The following is a 19268-nucleotide window of genomic DNA, read 5'->3' as shown; positions in this document are numbered from 1 at the left end:
AAAAAATAGGCGTGGCGCGGCATCACGTCACGGGGGTGGGGTTACGTGTGGGTGACGTGGCGGCTCCTGCTCTTTGCTCCGATTTGGGTGGCTTACAAGTCCAGCGAGGAGGCGGCGACGGCCTGGAGAGAGTGGCAGTGGCGGCGGCGGTAGGCAACAGAGGAGGTAGGGCTTCGTTGGGGTAGGGGGCCAGTTTCTGTCGGTCGTCTCAGCTCGGGGGCAGCGGCTTGACGGTGGGGGAGGGGGGAGAAGGGAGCCATGGGCAAGCCCTGCTGGCGGCTCCGCGTAAGCGAATACCTTGCTGTCCAATCAGGAAAGGCCTTGTTGAGAAAGACGCCGGCCCTGTCCAATCAGTGGCTGCAGTCTTCCAACAGGCGGAACTTTGATGGAGGTGGGACTTCCTGTTTCAAATAAACACTTAAAGAGGTTTTCCCCCCCTCCGCCCACCGAAGTGTGTCCACCTTTGGAGGTCGGTTGCCGTTTTTCCGTGAGGGAGTTAAGGAAGTCACGTATACCAGAGGGCACGATTAAGATCTGGGCCAACTGCAAAGGTCTGGCTGGAGGCTCAGGGCCGCAGGACCAGGCTTTGGCTGTTTTCTCGACTTTAGGGCCCCAGCCGGTGCTTTGGCCGTCAGAGCCAAGTTGGAAGGAGATTCTGAGGAGGCTTCGCCTTGGGCCTGGAGGAAGCTGACCCTTCTCGCCGTGGCCGGGCTGCAAGATCTACGGGTGGCCTTGGGCTCGAAAGCCTGTCAAATACGGGAAAGGGCCTGAGGATTTGCTAGTTGAGGGGAAAGCTTTGGGGAACGAGGCTGTCTGGAGAATGACATTCTCCTCTCCACAGCAGTCCGAGGTTATGCGACTCGATGATCCCGCGGAAACGCTACGGATCTAAGAACACAGATCAGGGTGTCTACCTGGGTCTCTCAAAGACACAGGTTCTGTCCCCTGCAACTGCTGTCAGTAGCAGCAGCGACATCACTCCTTTGCCCACCCCGGTGGCCCTGGTCCCTTCCCCTCCCGACACCATGTCCTGCCGGGATCGGACCCAGGAGTTCCTGTCTGCCTGTAAGTCGCTGCAGAGCCGTCAGGTAAGGACCTGGAGTGGAAAGGCAGGTGTGAGCCTAATTAATGCTTACGTTTTGTCTGCTAGTTGTCTAAATTTACTTTACAACAAAGATTAGCGAATCTTACCAATAGGAGTGGAGGAATTGTCTTCAGCAGGGATTAAGAAAAGATTAAATACCACGAACGATGAGTCAAGATTTAAACCTACATATAATTTTTTTTTCTTAGCTATAAACCACTGATAAATTTAGATTGTCTGATGCCAACAGCACTGGAGTGTTTAGTGGATATGTGAGGGAGCAGTGAAAAGCTGAGCATGAATAGTGAAGAGAACTAAAGTATCCACTTTTTGACATTACCTTTCAGAATGGAATCCAAACAAATAAACCAGCTCTACGGGCTGCCAGACAACGCAGTGAATTTACCCTTATGGCCAAGTGAGTTAAGAGAGTCTTTGGGGGGGGGTGGTAATACAATGTCTAGGAAGTTAATTTGCCTGTGTTGGTTAGGCTGAATGGGATTGGTTGTGTTGGAGCTTATGGGAATTAGCCTCTTTCCTGCCCTTTACCACAGCCTTCTCACTGATGATCATTTGCAGGCGCATTGGAAAAGATCTCAGCAATACATTTGCCAAGCTGGAGAAGCTAACAATCTGTGAGTGTTTGGTAGATCTTTCCTAGATGGGACAGTGAAACATAGTACTAGGAAGTGAGGATCGTGCAGTTTTTGTTTTATTTTCTCCTATGGTGCTGGGGATTTTAAACTAGGACTTTGTGCATTAAAGCAAGTGCCTCTACCACTGAACTGTATTCTTAGCCCTTTGAGCCTTGTTATTACCATCACCTGTTGTAACACTTCATCTGTCTCTGCAGTGGCAAAGCGCAAGTCCCTCTTTGATGATAAAGCAGTAGAAATTGAGGAGCTAACATACATCATCAAACAGGTGAGCTGCTAGCCATCAGGAGAGCCCAGCATTCTAATTAGATTACTTCCATCATTTTCCATCGCCATGAATCCCCAGGGTAAGTATCTAGACCCATGTCCAAACACCCTGCTCCTCCACTGAGTCCATAGACACTTAGGATCATCTAGCATTTGTAAAGTACTGTTCTGTATGCTGATGGAACAAATGAGAAGCAAGATTATTGTCTTTAAGGGTTCATTCTTCTTAAGAGTTACCCAGCATCAGGAGCCTAGGCTTAAAATGAGTAAGTGATAGTATAGAAAAGATTTTACAAAAAGATGAATGAAATAGTATGCTGGGAAAGATTGACAGAGGATATGAAATCTGAACTGGATTCGGAGGTTATATAGAGGAAATAGAAGGACTTACCAGTCTGAGGAGTTTATTTACAGAGGTGTTGATTAGAAAAGGGGGAAGGTCAGCTGAGAGTAGTGATGAACACCTTTAATCCCAGCACTCTGGAGGCAAAGGCAGGCAGATCTCTGAGTTCTAGGCCAGCCTGGTCCACAGAGTGAGCTCCAGGACAGCCAGAGTTGTAAGTTTATTCTCTATAATTACCTTACGTTTGTTTGATTTCATTCCCTGTATCCTTTCTACTTTTCTAAAAGAGAAGGAAAAAACAAAGGGGCAGGGCAAAAGATTTGCAGATACCTCAGGAGCAGGTTCTTTGTTTTGGTTTCAAGACTCTAGATATATAGCCCAGTCTGGTATTTTTGTTTAAGTCAGGGTTTCTCTGTATATCCCTGGCTGTTCTGGAACTTGCTGTATAGACTAGGTTAGTCTTGAACTTAGAGATCCGCCTGTCTCTTGTCTTCTGAGTACTGCAATTAAAGGCATATGCTACCATTCCTGGCTACATGGTGGTGGTTAATTTGTGATTTTCCTGCCTCAACCTCCCAAGCACAGGGATTATATGATGTATCATTATGCCTGCCCAGGATTTTTCTTTCCTCTTGTTCACAGGTGTATTACAAGTGTTTATAATAGTGACTGGCCTGATTGTTGGTTGCCCAAATGAATGACTGGCAAGATGTTGGTTGTTGACTGAGTGGCTAGTTGTAAAGAGCATTGTGGACCTTGATAACAAGTGTAGAATCATGTGTCTGGGTAATATGTCGAGTCTGATCTGGAACATGGATTGGGTGGGATAGAAGTTAAGGAGCCACTGGTATGGCTGTATAGTACAAATATGGTGGCAGAGGTCAAAGAACAGATCCACTGGGGCTGGAGAGATGGCTCAGAGGTTAAGAGCATTGGCTGTTCTTCCAGAGGTCTTGAGTTCAATTCCCAGCAACCACAAGGTGATTTACAACCATCTATATTGAGATCTGGTGCCCAGGAATACATGAAGGCAAAAGGCTGTATACATAATAAATAAAGAACTCTTCCACTGGATTCTGAAAAACTTGAAGTTGCTTTGTCACCCACTTAAGTTGTAACTTTGTGTGAGCTTCTAACTTCTGAGTTGCCATTGTCTTAACACTAAGGCAGAGATAGTAAAAGTACCGGCCCCACAGATCTTGTGAGATCATTTGTTTGCTTTTGGGGGATGGGGGGCCAGTTTCAAGACCGGGTTTCTCTGTGTAGCCCTGGCTATCCTGGAACTCCCTCTGTAGACCAGGCTGGCCTTGAACTCATAGAGATCTGCCTGCCTGTGCTTCCTGAGTGCTGGGATTAAAGGTGTGCTCCCCACCAACTGTCTGTTTGCTTTTGTCAGTCATATACACTGGGTTTTCAAGGCTGAGACTACCTTGGGTTGGTTGATCCAAGCTGGTTTGGCTGAAGAGGTGATACTTGAGCAATGTCTGGATAGTGAAGAAAAGCAGTCCATTTGGTGATCTGGTGGGAGTGCATTCCAGAAAGTGGGAATGTAATGTGGAAAATGAGCATGGAAAAAGGAAAGATCTCACTGTGGGTAGCGTCCAACAGTGAGACAAGCAGAGGGCTGAGAGAACTAGGCAGTGCAAACAGCAGGCCTGTGTAAAGCAGCTCAGGCATTTAGGTTGTGTTCTAAATTGAGTGATAAGCTCTTAGGACATTGTCAAGCAAAGGGATGACAATACCCTGAATTTGGTTTTGAAGATCACATTGGCCACTATTAATGCAGTAGGTAATAGGAAGGCAGACCAGAAAGAAGGCACATTTAAGAGGCTCTTGGAGGTTTTTGAGTAGAGAAGATGGTTAGGGTATATGAGGTAGAAATGGAGATAATGTGGATAGATTTAGAATATACTGGGAAACAAAACAAAGTTTGTATTGGAATCAGTTGGGTTCTATGTGGGCTACTAATGGTTCCAGGTGGATTAGAGGAAAAGGGGGATAGAGGTATTTTTTTATTTTGTTCATTTTTTTTTTTTTTTTTTTTTTGGAGACAGTGTCTTACTATGTAGACCAGGCTGACCTTGAAATCATAGAACTGCCTGCTTCTGCCTCCCAAGTATTGGGATTAAAGGAATGGACTGTTAGTATTCAGGGTTCTGCTGGCCTGCCCATTGTGTCCTGACAGGACACACCCTCAGCTGCTGCCACTAAGAGAACCACCTATGCCTATTCACTATGTTCCCTTTTAAAAGGGCTCTGACCACCTCCCACCCCCCCAAACACACACCCCTGCCCCTCTGCCTCTCTTTCCTCTCCTGCTGCTTCTGTCCCCGCAGGCCAGTCTCCTCCCTCCTCCTTCCCCTTTCCCTTTTTATGATCCCTTTCCCTAATAAAAATCCTCTCTGCTTGAATCCTGTTGCATGGCGTCTTTCTCTCTTGTGCTGCTTTTCTTTTTTTTTTTTTAAGTCTTTTTTTTTTTAAGATTTTATTTATTATGTATACAGTCTTTTGCCTGCATGCAGATCTCATTCAAGGCGGTTGTAAGCCACCATGTCGTTGCTGGGAATTGAACTCAGGACCTCTGGAAGACGAGTCAGTTCTCTTAACCGCTGAGCTATCTCTCCAGTCCTTGTCCTGCTTAAATTACAACATGTACTACCAGCCTTAAAAAAAAATTTAAAAAAATGTATATGAGTGTTTTGTGTACATGTATCTGTTTGTACTACAGGTATGCTTGATACCTGTGGAGGCTAAAGAGGGCATTGGATGCCCCAGAACTGCAGTTGCAGATGGTTTTGAGCTACCGTATGCCTGTTGGAAATTGAATCTATGTCCTCTTTTTTTTTTAAGATTTTATTTATTTATTATATATACAATGTTCTACTTGCACATTTGCCTCTATTTGCATCTCAGAAGAGGGAAGAGGGCACCAGATTTCATTACAGATGGTTGTGAGCCATCATGTGGTTGCTGGGAATTGAACTCGGGACCTCTGGAAGAGCAGCCAGTGCTCTTAACCTCTGAGCCATCTCTCCAGCCCCTGTGTCCTCTTTTAAGAGTAGCAAGTACACTTAACCACTGTGCCACCACTAGAGCCCATTTGTTTGTATTTTAATATAGAGTCTCATTCTGTAATTTAGGCTGACCTTAAATTCATTGCAGTCTGCCTACCTCAGGTGGGGTTAGAAGTATAAGACACCATGACCAGCTGGGTGCCTGGTGAACGGCGATGCCATTTACTAAAATGGAAAAAAAAGCTGGAGGGGATGTGGCTTTGAGGGCACAGATTAGGAGTTGTTAAGTAGAAGAGTTTTCTATGTTAAGTTTAGGGAAAGGAGAGAATGTTGTAAGATGCATAAACAGTAAATAAATAAAAACAGCTAATGAGGTTTTTTGTTGTTGCTATTTAATTGCTTTGGTTGGGTGCAGGGAAGAAACCCAGGGCCTGTGTTTGCTGCCCCACATCCTCAGGCCTCTTGTTATATTTGACACAGTACTTAGTACATAGTACTTAGTCGATTATGGTTCTGGTCAGGTGATCTTACCTGTCCAGTCAGTATCATAGATTGTAGTTTTATGATAGCATGTAGGTAGGCTAAGGAAATTTAGATGATTAGAAGCTTTTACCTTGAGTTTTTGCATGGGAAATAGTATTTTACCTAAGCGAGAGCCCAAAGGAACGAGCTATTATGGCAAGCAAACAGACTCTGCAGTGTATCTGGGTTATCAGTGAATATGAGTTCAGGGTTCTGGAGAGGTGTAAAGTTGGGTCTACTTGGGAAGCCTTTAAAAATGCTTAAATTTTATCTTTGATCAATTTCTCATACTTTAAAGATTTTTCTTGGGGGGCGGAGTGTTGGGGGGGTGTTTTGAGACAGGGTTTCCCTGTGTAGCTTTGGAGTCTGCCCTGGAATTTGCTCTTGTAGACCAGGCTGGCCTCGAACTCACAGAGATCCACCTGCCTCTGCCTCCCAAGTGCTGCCACCACCGTCCAGCATACTTTAAAACTTTAAGTTATATTGTGGTTTTGGGTGGTGGTGCCTGAGTACCATGGCATGCATGTGGAGTTGGTTATCTCTTTCTCTTGTATGAGTCCCTGGGGTGGTTTTCAGGTTTCCAGGCTTGGCAACAAGCTCCTTTATCTGCTGAGCCATCTTCCTGGCTCTCATACTCCTATTCTTGATGCCTTGCATGTCCTCCTCTCTGATACCTCCCTGGGTCATAGTACACTGGGACAGGTTTTTTTCTGCCCTCATTGGGGAGAATGGGATGTAGGTGACACAATGGCTGTGATATGAAGTCACTGTATATGAGTTTGAATAAATCACAGCTAATCATTTGTAATATTAGACATTCTGTGCAAAAATTTGCTTCTTGCGGTTTCCTGCTTTTTTTTTTTTTTTTTTTTCAAGACAGGGTTTCTCTGTGTAGCTTTGGAGCCTGTCCTAGAACTGGCTTTGTAGACCCTGCTGGCCTTGGAACTCACAGAGATCCACCTGCCTCTGCCCCCTGAGTGCTGGGATTAAAGGTGTGCACCACCACTGCCTGGCCAATGTGTAGCCTAGGCTGGCCTCGAACTCGTGATCCTCCTGCCTCCACCTCCTTCAGAAAATCCTATCAGAATGCATCACCACAACGAGCCTTTTCCTGGGTTTTATTCAAGTAATCTGTCAGCATGTTCTAGGTACAAGATTTTGGCCTTTGAAGGGTTCTATGACCTCATAGGGTAAAGTATAGCAGAAAGGAAGAGGGCAGAGAAGTCATTCCTTTTTCTGCAAGGAATGACCAGAGTTTGGAGAGTCCTGTTGCCACCTGATCTGACTAGACACTTTACTAGTAGGGGTTATTTTGTCCTCCCTGCCAGAGATGGCACAGATAGGGTCAATGACTGAAGACTCCCTGCTTGATACTCTTCTTCTGGTCTTTTAACAGGACATCAATAGCCTCAACAAACAAATTGCTCAACTTCAAGATTTTGTGAGGGCCAAGGGCAGCCAGAGTGGCCGGCATCTGCAGACACATTCCAACACCATTGTAGTTTCATTGCAGGTGGGACCCTGGGGATGGAGGGAGTAAGGAAGGGGATAACAAAAAGTATCTTCTTTGAATGACCAAATTTCCTTGCTTTTTATAGTCAAAACTGGCTTCCATGTCCAATGACTTCAAATCAGTTTTAGAAGTGAGGACTGAGGTAAGTTGGATCTATAGGTGGGTAGGAATCTGTGATATGGACCAAGAGGAAAAGGGGAAGGGACAAGTTACCCAGAGTCATGGGGTCAACATACCCACTTTCCAGAGACTCAGGACCTTTGCATTTCCCCCCAACATCAGAACCTGAAACAACAGAGGAACCGTCGGGAACAGTTCTCCCGGACACCAGTGTCGGCCCTGCCCCTTGCCCCCAACCACCTTGGTAAGTCAGAGGCAATATGGGAAGCCTAGGAGCTAAGGTCTTCTGACTGCGCTGGTAGGTGTGGAGCAGGAGAATGGAAGAGCCAGGATGGTGCTAGGCATTATCTCAGAGGATAAACCTGGTTCTAAAGTTTCATGATCCACACTCACATATTCAGAAGAATGACAGTGTCTGACTTTTTGTGTAGTCAGTCACATTCTCTTAATTTTCTCATCCATCCTTAGAAAGCAACTATTGTTAGCTCCATTTTACAGATGAGGAAATTGAGATTCAGAGAGGTTAGTCTATCTAGAGCTGGATTTAAACCTAGTGCCAGTGAGTTTTGAATGTGTTTTGTTCGCTTTGTTTTTAGAGCTAGGGTTTCATGTAGCTTGGGCTAGCCTCTAGCTTGTCATTAGCTGAGGACTGACTGACCTGACCCTCCTACCTTAAAATCCCTATTGCTAGTATAACAGGTATATGCCACTGTGCACTGCTTGCATGGCATTTTGTTGTTGTGAGAATGGGTCTCAATTTGTAGTCTTGTCCTGGAACTCACTATGTAGATTAGCCTTATACTCAGAGATCCTTTTGCCTAAGCCCCAGGAATGCAGAGATTAAAGTCATGTGTCACCATGCCAGGCCCTGAACCTGCTTTTAATCATTAAAATGTGCCACGTCTTATTTCTTCCCTAGGGGGAGGACCCATAGTTTTGGGAGCAGAGTCCCGAGCCTCCAGGGATGTGGCCATCGACATGATGGATTCTAGAACAAGCCAGCAGCTTCAGCTCATTGACGAGCAGGTACCCAGGCTCTGAAATCAGGAGGATCAGTTCCTCTGTCTTCTGTGTTCCCCAGAGTGTTTGGAGTGTGTCATGGTGAAAAGATCTTAAAAACCCAGGCCCTAGTTCATGGTGCTCTCTCTTGTGAAGGATTCCTACATCCAGAGCCGGGCAGATACCATGCAGAACATCGAGTCTACAATCGTTGAGCTGGGCTCCATTTTTCAGCAGTTGGCACACATGGTGAAAGAACAGGAGGAAACTATTCAGAGGTAAGACACTCTCACCCATGTATTAGAACTTTCTCTTCTTCATGGATTAGCATCTTGAAGTTCCCAGGGGCAGCTTGGTGGTCTTTGAAGAATGAATGAATCCTTCCCTCCCATGAGTCCTAATTCACCTGCTTCTACTCATTCAGTAAGAGTTTTTTGAGGGCCTGATATGGTAGTGCCACCTTTAATCGAAGCAGGCGGATCTCTTGTTTGAGACTAGCCTAGTATACATAGTGAGTTCCATAGAGAGGGCTACATAGAGAGACCCTTTGGGGTGGGGGTGGGGGTGGGGGTGGGGGTGGGGCAGTTTTCTGTCTGCATATTTCCCTGCAGACCAGAAGGGGGCACCAGATCTCATTATAGATGGTTGTGAGCCACAATGTAGTTGCTGGGAATTGAACTCAGGACCTCTGGAAGACCAGCTAGTGTTCTTAACCAGTGAGAGCCATCTCTCCAGCCTGAGACCCCCCCCCCCTTTTTTTTCTTTTTTTTAGTAAAAGGTGGTGGCGGTGCACACCTTTAATCCCAGCACTCGGGAGGCAGAGGCAGACATATCTCTGTGAGTTCAAAGCCAGCCTGTTCTACAGAGCTAGTTCCAGGACAGCAAGGGCTGTTACACAGAGAAACCCTGCTTTGGAAAAACAAATAAACAAAAATAAATAAATAGAAAAGAAAAAAAAAAAAAAGACCGAGGGCCTGGAAATACAGCCTGGTTGTAGAGAGTTTGCCTACTATATATGAAGGCTTAGGATCAGTCTTCAGAATCATAGAAAAAGGGAAAGAAAGCAACTGGTGGAATCAGCTGGCTGGCTCAATGGATAAAGGAAGTTTCTGCATAAGTCTAGTGACAGGAGTTTGATCACTGCAATCAGAAAGGAGTGACCAATGCCACAGAGTTGTCTTCTTTCTGCTACATCTGTGCCTCTCCCTCCATAGTAATAAATAAAAGTGTTATAAAAACAAAACACAGCTGAGAAGGGAGCACAGTGTGCTGACCTTTCTTGAGCATTGTCTGAGCCCAGGAGTCCAAGGCCAGTTTTATAAGTGTAGTCAAGCACTATTTCAAAAACTAAAAGAGAAGGCTCAGCATTAAGTTAAGAGAACTTGTTCATTTTTCCAGAGGACCTGTGTTCAATTGCTAGTACCCACATGGTGTTTTACAGCCATCTTTAACTCTGGTTCTAGGGGATTCAGTGTCCTCTTTTGGCCTCCACAGATAACCTGTGCAAGTGATGTAAAACATGCAAAACACATTAACTAAGTTTTAAAAAAATGAATGAATCTAATTTTTAAAAAATTTAATAATTTTATGAGAAATGGATGTTGTGGCATATGCCTTTAATCCCAGTACTCCAGAAGTAGAAGCAGTCAGATCTCTTGAGTTTTGTTGTTATTCTGGTTTAGTGTTTTTAGATTGATTTTTTTTTTTTTTAATGTGTGTGAGTTTTCTGCTGTATTTGTGTATGTGCAACATGGTGCCCTGAGAGGTGAGAAGAAGACATCAGATCCCTGGGAACTGGAGTTACAGATGATTGTGAAACACCGTGTGGGGCTGGTGATTGAACCCAGGGCTTCTGCAAAAGTAGCAAATGCTCTTAAATTGAACTATCTTTCCAATCCCTAGATGTCTGAGTTTGAGGCCAGTCTGATTTATGTAGCACATTCCAGGCCAGTCAGGTCTACTGGTGAAATCCCGCCCCCACCCCCCCAAAAAAAGCCCAAATAAACAGAAACATGTTTTCGGTGTTAATCTTCATTCTGTTGTTAAGCCAAGAAATTTAAAATTTCAAATGTAAATTTTTATGTTTGTTTGAGACAGGCTGTCACTATATAGTTAGTAGTTCCTGTGTAACTGAGACTGGCCTTGAACTTCTGATCTCCTGCCTTCATCTCCTAAATATTAGGATAATAAACTAAATTTCAGTGTTAAAAGTATAGGTGCCTGGGGCTGGAGAGATGGCTCAGAGGCTAAGAGCACTGGCTGCTCTGGCAGAGGTCCTGAGTTCAATTCCCAGCAACCACATGGTGGCTCACAACCACCTTGAATGAGATCTGGTGCCCTCTTCTGGTGTGCAGATATACATGGAAGCAGAATGTTGTATATATAATAAATAAATAAACTCTTTAAAAAAAAAAAAAAAGTATAGGTGCCTGGTAAGTCTTAAGGCCAACCTTCGGAATTTAGTAGGATCCTCCTTAAGAATCTATGAATAAAAGATGTGGAGAGGGTTCAGGAGATGACTCAGTAGGTAAGAGTTCATGTTGTACCAGCGTTAAGTACCTGAGTTAAAATTCCCAGCATCCAGGCCGGGTGTTGGTGGCGCACGCCTTTAATCCCAGCGCTTGGGAGGAAGAGGCAGGTGGATCTCTATTAGTCCGAGGCCAGTCTGCTCTACTGAGCTAGTTCCAGGACAGCTAGGGCTACACAAAGAAACCTTGTCTCAAACAAACAAACAAAAATTCCCAACACTGATGCCTCCAGTATGGCCTCCAGTACTTGAAACTCCAACATAGGCAAGATGAGGGACTGAGATATATCATAGGAGCTCACTAGTTGGTCCGCCTAGCTAAAGCAGCAAGGTTCAGGTTCAGTGAGAGACCCTGTCTCAAGAACATTAGAGCATGATAGAACACAGTACCTGACTCTTCTGGTGTCATCTGTGTGCATAGACACCTGGGTGTGTACACACACACACACACACACACACACACACACACACACACACACACACACACACACGTACGTACGTACGTACGTACGTACGTAAACACATACATATACACAACAAATCTGAGGCTGAAGAGATTGCTCAGTGGTTTAAGAAGTCTCTTCCAGAGACTTCATATTCAGTTCTAGCATCTATATCAGGTGATATACAACCACTTATAATTCTAGCTTGAAGGTTTTTGTCCCGCCCAGTCCCACAGCTGATTTGCCCCAAATAAACACACAAAGACTTATATTAAGTATAAAATGTTTGGCTGATGTCTCAGGCTTCTTTTTGGCTAGCTCTGTCTTAATTATTAACCCATTTCTATTCATCTATGTATTGCCACAAGACTGTGGCTTACCCATAATCCAGCATGTACTTCAACAGCATGGCATCTCCGCAGCCTCCCTGTCATCTTCTCCCCAGTCTTCTGGTTTGGTAGCCTCACCTGTTCTTCCTGCTTGGCTACTGGCCAAACAGTGTTTTATTCATTAACTAATAAGAGAAACGTATCCCCCACCCCACCCCCCAAAAAAAAGTTTGCCTGGCATTGGTGGTGCATGCTTTTAATCCCAGCACTCGGGAGGTAGAGGCAGGCAGATCTCTGTGAGTTCAGGATAGGCTAAACCCTGTCTTGAAAAACATAAACAAACAAACAAAACATATACAGAAGAGCATCCTCTATCATCTCTTCCTTTTCTGTCTAAATAAAAAGATAGGTTTTAACTTTTTGTTTGTTTGCTTTTTTCGAAACAGGGTTTCTCTGTGTAGCTTTGGAGGCTGTCCTGGCATTCTCTCTGTAGACCAGGCTAGCCTCGAACTCACCAGAGATCAGCCTGCCTCTGCCTCCCAAGTGCTGGGATTAAAGTCATGAGCCACCAATGCCCAGCTCAGGTTTTAACTTTAACATAGTTAAAGTTATATATAACTTTATATATAAAGTAAAATTATGTATAACAACAATTAAGTAAGAACTATAGTTAACAATATTTAGGTCATTAACATTTGGCAAAATTTAAAGAAAACATATCATCTATCCTATCTTTGTGAGTCTAAATTTTTTTTTTAAATCACATATTTATTTATGATGTATACAGTGCTTTGCCTGTATGCATGCTTACAGGCCAGAAGAGGGCACCAGATCTCATTCAAGGTGGTTGTGAGCCACCATGTGGTTGCTGGGAATTGAACTCAGGAAGAGGAGGAGCCAGTGCTCTTAACTGCTGAGCCATCTCTCCAACCCCGAGTCTAAAGTCTTATATGTAACTTATCTTTTATCGTAATTAAGGAAAACCATACCATAACTATCTTCAAATCCATCAAAGACCTCAGAAGTATAATATGTAAACTCTAGAATTGACAGACATCTAGATGCCTGGACAGTCACCAAGACGGGGCATCAGCCTTCAGCCTACAGACCAAGAGTGTCTGGCAGACTTCTTAGCGACACAGGAAATTTGAAACTGTCCACCTTCCATGAAACAGGAACCCTGCAGGACTGTCCCATCTTGTTTTGGCAAGTTCAGCAATCACTTTCCTGTGGGTCCTGCATGTCTAGTTTATACAGCTTACAGTCAAACAGTCCAGGCAAGAGTAGTTTCTTGCCCAAATGGCTGTTTCTGCCAGGTTGAAGGCAAACTCCATAATGAGTTTCTTTGATGCCCGTCTTCCTCTCTGAAGTAATTGGTATTGCCAGGAACAGTTGTGTTTCACTGTCATGAAAAACCCTAATAAACCATTTTAAACCCTATATTCTGTAGGTCTTTGAAAGGTTTAAAGAATATGCATTTGAAATATATCTCTATATATCTAGAAAATCTAACATAAGTTTTGACTATTATAGGTGACTACAATCTATTTAATTATACATTACATTTTTAAAAGTTCTATACACATACCTAAAAGAGAAGAGAAATATACCTATAACAAATTGACCTTAAATTTGTATCAATAGCCGGGCGTTGGTAGCGCACACCTTTATTCCCAGCACTCGGGAGGCAGAGGCAGGGGGATCTCTGAGTTCGAGGCCAGCCTGGTCTCCAGAGCCAGTGCCAGGATAGGCTTCAAAGCTACACAGAGAAACCCTGTCTCAAAAAGCCAAAAAAAAAAAAAAATTGTATCAATAAATCAAAATCCATACCAATGCAAAGTATTCATTTCTATATCATATTCTCTTTTTCTTTAGAAAGAGATTGACTGTGATCATTAACTAATTTATTTATTTATTGGTTTTTCAAGACAGGGTTTCTCTGTATTGTTTTGGAGGCTGACCTGGCACTCCCTCTGTAGACTAAGCTGGCCTCGAACTCACAGAGATCCGCCTGCCTCTGCCTCCCGAGTGCTGGGATTAAAGGCGTGTGCCACTAACACCCGGCGTACTTTCCATCTTTATGTAGCTTTTTTTCTTTTTTTATTCTTTCTTTCACTTTAATTTTTTCGTTTTTTTGAGACAGGGTTTCTCTGTGTACTTTGGCTGTCCTGGAATTCACTCTGTAGACCAGGCTGGCCTTGAAATCACAGAGATCCACCTGCCTCTGCCTCCCAGGTGCTGGGATTAAAGGCTTGTGCCACCACTACCCAGCTACTCTTTTTTTTTTTTTAACCACTTTATTCTTTTTCTTTTCTCTTCCAAGCCTGCATATATTTTTAAATACACTGTAAACCCTTTAGAGTTTTGGTTTTTTGAGACAGGGTTTCTCTGTGGCTTTGGAGGCTGTCCTAGAACTAGCTCTTGTAGACCAGGCTAGTCTCGAACTCGCAGTAATCCACCTGCCTCTGCCTCCTGAGTGCTGGGATTAATGGCGTCCGCCACCACCGCCCGGCTTGAATTAGTCTTTACTGTATATCTTTATCATTTTCTGACCACATGAGTCTAAAAAGCAAGTTCAAGGAAAGCCATGACTGTTTTACAGTGTCTAGAAAAACCAAAAAAAAACCCCACTTTCCACCACCCCTGACTGGCCTTATTTGTTACACCTTTTTATCTTTCTTTTCTTTGGGTTTTTTTGAGACAGGGTTTCTCTGAATAGCTTTGGAGCCTATTCTGGCACTCGCTCTGGAGACCAGGCTGGCCTCGAACTCACAGAGATCTGCCTGCCTCTGCCTCCCGAATGCTGGGATTAAAGGCATGAGCCATATACTGCCAGGCTAATCCCAGCATTCTGGAGACAGGAGATCTTTGTGTGTTCCAAGCCAGCCTGGTTTATATAGTAAATTCCAGGTCAGCCAGGGCTGCACAGTGGGACCTTGCCTCAAAAAATAAATAAATAAATAAAAAACAAAAACAACAGAATTCTTTGTGTACGCAGGTGTGCTTAGGTGCACAAGTAGCAGTGGAGTTGCTTCCTTCCTACCATGTGGATCCCAGGGATCAAAGTCAGGTCCTCAGACAGGTGCCTGCTGAGCCATCTTCCCACCCCCTCTATAATCTTTCATGTACCAGATTGCATAGGTTTGTCAGTTTTTGTTGAGCAAAGCCACTCATAACTGCCATTATGAGCTTTATTCATTGTGAAATAACAAATGTAGTCATATTTAAAAATGTAATTAGGCTGGGCATGGTGGCATATACCTTTAATCCCAAGCATCAGAGGTGAATCTCTCAGAGATTCAGAGGTGAGTTTGAGGTCAGCCTGGTCTAGGTAATAATTTCCAGTACCCAGGGTTATACAAAACCTATCTCAAAAAACAAAATGAAGGGGCTGGAGAGATGGTTCAGAGGTTAAAAGCACTGGCTGTTCTTCCAGAGGACCTGAGTTCAATTCCCAGCACCCCCATGATGGCTCACAACCATCCAAAATGAGATCTGGTGCCCTCTTCTGGCCTGCAGGGATACATGCAGACAGAATACTGTATACATAATAAATATTTTTAAAAACTGAAGTAATTATAGCCAAAAGCTATGAACATGATACTCTTCATAAGAAAGAACCACAGTTCAGGCTTCTGAATTTGAGATTCTGAGAAGAGTTTAAACCTTTTACTTGTTTTTCAGGACCTTAAGCTTGTAGCCCCCTGTCCAGCTCCTCCTTTCCATTTCTAGCCAAGTTGCTAGGACCCACCTGTTCCATACTCTGCTCCTAGAGGGCTCTAGGCCAAGGATTTCCCTCTGCAAAAACTAGGATGTATTTCATCATATATTGCACAGGGATGAGGTTATTCTTTGAAAAATTGTCATTAGGTGCTTTTACACATCACAAAATGTAAAATTACTGTCAGTAGGCAGTATATTCCTAGTGGTTGCCATGCTTTATAGGTAGGCATGACATCTGAAACATCTTGTGACATAGGGCAGTATTTGGGTTTAAATTCTTTTTAGGGTGTGTGTGTGTGTGTGTGTGTGTGTGTGTGTGTGTGTGTTTGTGTGTGTTTTGTATGACATAGGCCAAAGGAAAGCATCAGATGTCCTCTATTACTCTTTATTCTTTTGAGGTAGGGTCTCTCTCCCTTAGCTGAAACTTGGGTTTTTTCAGGTAGCCACAAAACCTAGCTTTTTCCTATTTTCTCTGGCTACCCACTGTACTGTGTTTGCCAAGCAAGCACTTTGGTTGCTAAGCAATCACTTTTCCTACTGAGCTGTGTGCCCAGCCACAATATTTGGGTTTCAGGATTGTACACAGATTGCCTGGGGAAAGTTTTGTTTGCCTCAATAAGTCTTCAAACCGTCCTTCTTCTGAGGACTTGTTCCCCAGAGATAAATGTTCTTTGGATATAAGGCTTGTAGTATTCTTTGAGTTCCTGTCAAAGTTGTCCCATCCCCCAACCAGAATTTTCTTACTGTAGTGGTCTGAACTTTACCTCCATTATAACAATGTTTGATGGTGGTAATAGCACATATATTTTATCCCAGCATTTGGGACACAGAGGCAGGCCTGGTCTACAGGGTGAGTTCCAGGACAGCCAGGACTACACAGAGAAACCGTGTCTGGAAAACCCCCCAAAATGACCAAAAAAACCCAAAACAAAACTGTAATACATGGTGGCTCACGAATTTAATCCCAGCACTTGGGAGGCACAGGCAGGTGGATCTCTGTGAATTCACTACCAGCCTGGTCTACAAGAGCTAGTTCCAGGACAGCCTCCAAAGCCACAGAAAAACCCTGTCTTTAAAAAAAAAAAAAAAAATACAGCATTTTCAATGCTCATATGGACTTGGGGGGTGGGGGGCTCAAAAGTTTTCAAACTAGCCAAACACGGTCTACTACCCCCTCCCCAAAAAACCTTGTAAACTTGTATACACTGATACATGTATATGAAAGAGACCACATAATATGAAAGTTTTTACTTCTATACATTGTGATCACCTTTCCATATCCATAAATGGATGTCAGAGGTGTTTCTTTTAATGCAATGTCCTGTTTTCTCTCCTGACTGTTATTTCTAGGATTGATGAGAATGTGCTTGGAGCCCAGCTGGATGTTGAGGCCGCCCATTCAGAGATCCTCAAGTACTTCCAGTCAGTCACCTCCAATCGGTGGCTCATGGTCAAAATCTTCCTCATCCTCATTGTCTTCTTCATCATCTTTGTGGTCTTCCTTGCCTGAACCCTCCTTCAATCTGAGGCACTCCACAGAGGGTTTGGGACCCTTCTGGGAGGGCAAGTGGCCATGGCTGCCATTGAGCCTGTATAGGGTGGTTGGGAGAAAGGCCATTTCCTTGGAACTGCTAAGAATGGCCAGTGTCCCGATTCCCCACCCTTGTCTCTGGCCACTCTGTCCTACCCTCAGGCCCTTGAAACACTGGTTCTGGATTTGGACTCTGCTGTGAAAGTAGCTGGGAGCAGAAGCCTGCTTAGGGGCCAGTGGAGGAGGTTGTCTCCAGTAGGAGATTTTTATAAAACCTTACCAGCCTCCCCCAAAGGTAACTTTGGCAGCAAGGGGAGATAATGCCCCTCTTTGCCTCCTTGAGAGTGAGGCAAGGAAACAAAACTATCCCAGGGACCAACTTTACCATCGGGTTAGAACTTGACTGCCTTCCTCTCTTCACCATGTGAGGTGAGGAGGCTCTGAGCCCTTCAGTTGCCTGCACAAACCTGACTTTGGCTACTGGTGACTCAATCTGCCAAATGTGCTGCAAACCTGTTTCCTCCCAATTACAGCAAGACTGTCAGCCTCAGTAGTGATGTTGTCATTTCTGGGTGGGATCGTGCCCAATACCAGAACCAAAAGGGTTGAGTTGGTGGCTCTGAAGGGCCTCACTGATAAGCAGGGTAGCTTTGGAGCTGTGTACCTACAACTCCCTCCGAGAAAGGGAGCAAGTATAACAGCACTTCATTAGCAGAGTTTTCCTTTGAACTGGAGCCTAATGGATTCTTAACTGGGTGGCAGCTTCTAGGACATCTCAAGCTATGTTGGGGCCTGTTTTCCATCTGTATTCGCAAATCACGTGGCTTTGATTCTTGAATTCAGTGAAGCAAGACCTCTGTTGCTGGGAGCAGAAGAGAATTTGGACCCAGCTTTTGGCACCTTCTAAGACCCTCAGCAAATCCAAACCTGCCACTGAAAAAATGGAGGCAACCCACCTAACACAGACTCTGGAGGAAGGTTAATAAGCTATTTTGCCCTGATTAGTATTGACGTCATTGCTCCATGCCTATGGATGTCCCATCTGCTTACTCCCCCGCCCCCAGCAGGTTCAGGAATCTCAGGCCATAATAGGGTCAGCCCTAGTCACACTGAAGGTCATCTATAAGAGCTCTTGGCACACGCCTTTAATTCCAGCACTCTGCAGGAAAAAGCAGGTGGATCTCCTGAGCTTGAGGCCAATGTGGTCTGCAGAGCAAGTTCCAGGACAGCCAGGGCTACACAGAGAAACACTCCCAAAAATAAAATCCAATCACTACTATTGACTCCCTGTCCACCTAGCTGATCTGGGTCTACCTAATAGGGATGATGGTGTTTAGGACCTCGAGTGTAAAGACCAGTGCTCACTATGTCCCTGACAGGTGCATTTTATTTTTGTTTTGAGACAGTGTCTGTCTATGTAGCTTTGGCTGTCAGGGTGTTCCCTGTATGGACAATTGTGGCCTTGAACTTCCAAGTACTGGGACTAAAGAATTAAACCACCATGCCCAGTTTGATTTTTTGAAGCGAGATCTCTCTACATAGCCCTGGCTGTCCTGGAAAGTTCTATGTAGACCAAGCTGGCCTCAAACTCAGAGATCCACCTGTCTCTGCCACTCAAATGTTGGGATTAAAGGTGTGCGCCATCATGCGGGACTTGATGCTGGTTTTTTGGGGGGTGGGGAGGGGTTGTTTTTGTTTTCCTAACAATTTGTGGAGGGCCTAAAAGAGACAGGATTTCATTTAATTCACACAGGTTTCACACTTGGCTCGGTACTGAGCCAGGCGGGCTGGAGGAAGAGAAGCTGTGCATTAGTTAAGGTTCCTGCTCCGGTGGAGCTTACATTCCAATTTTCTATTTCGTCACAATCCATCGTAGAGGCGAGGAAAGCTGGGAGGGAATAGGCGTGCGGCTGTCAAGGAGCTGAGCTGCGACTTACAAGCTGCCGGGAATCTCACCGACGGAGACTGTGAGCCGTTACTCCCACTCAGAGGCTAGGTCTTCATTTTGTGTGGCTCTGGTCCCCGATTCTCAAGAATTCAGGGCTAAAGCAGCCCGCTCAACTCCAGAGCAAACCCCGACACAACTGGGACAGTGGAGAAGCAGGAAGGCAGAGACGGCCAACAAGCCATTGCGCCCCGAGCTACGGCCGTGGGCGGGCCTCGAAGGGCCTGGCCCCGCCCTCTGGAGGCAGCCCTG

General features: G+C 44.7%; 1 protein-coding gene across 2 annotated transcripts; it reads left to right on the top strand.

Annotated features, from left to right (window-relative positions):
• The first annotated feature begins 19 nt into the window (after positions 1 to 19).
• On the top strand, positions 20 to 17621 carry Stx5 (syntaxin 5). Of its 2 annotated transcripts, XM_027408371.2 has the most exons (11): positions 20 to 165; positions 842 to 1088; positions 1432 to 1502; positions 1664 to 1719; positions 1938 to 2008; positions 7283 to 7399; positions 7485 to 7541; positions 7682 to 7763; positions 8439 to 8545; positions 8675 to 8796; positions 16891 to 17621. In XM_027408371.2, exons 2-11 carry the CDS (start codon positions 864 to 866, stop codon positions 17048 to 17050), a joined length of 1068 nt encoding a protein of 355 aa, XP_027264172.1. In that variant the 5' UTR covers positions 20 to 165; positions 842 to 863; the 3' UTR covers positions 17051 to 17621. The 2 variants fall into 2 exon arrangements, with proteins under 2 accessions (XP_027264172.1, XP_035297887.1); XM_035441996.1 differs by lacking the exon at positions 20 to 165 and having other exon boundaries at positions 333 to 1088.
• The last annotated feature ends 1647 nt before the right edge of the window (positions 17622 to 19268 follow it).

This window comes from Cricetulus griseus, chromosome 3 (assembly GCF_003668045.3).
Source record: "Cricetulus griseus strain 17A/GY chromosome 3, alternate assembly CriGri-PICRH-1.0, whole genome shotgun sequence".
In the NCBI taxonomy this organism is placed as follows: Eukaryota; Metazoa; Chordata; class Mammalia; order Rodentia; family Cricetidae; genus Cricetulus; species Cricetulus griseus.
The sequence above is the reverse complement of the archived record's forward strand: the minus strand, read 5'-3'. Positions and strand labels throughout refer to the sequence as shown.

Coding starts and splice junctions, on each gene's coding strand:
- Stx5 (XM_027408371.2), top strand. CDS start 864: ATGATCCCGCGGAAACGCTACGGATCTAAGAACACAGATCAGGGTGTC. Junction 1,503..1,663: donor GAATTTACCCTTATGGCCAA/GTGAGTTAAGAG, acceptor GATCATTTGCAG/GCGCATTGGAAAAGATCTCA. Junction 2,009..7,282: donor TAACATACATCATCAAACAG/GTGAGCTGCTAG, acceptor GTCTTTTAACAG/GACATCAATAGCCTCAACAA.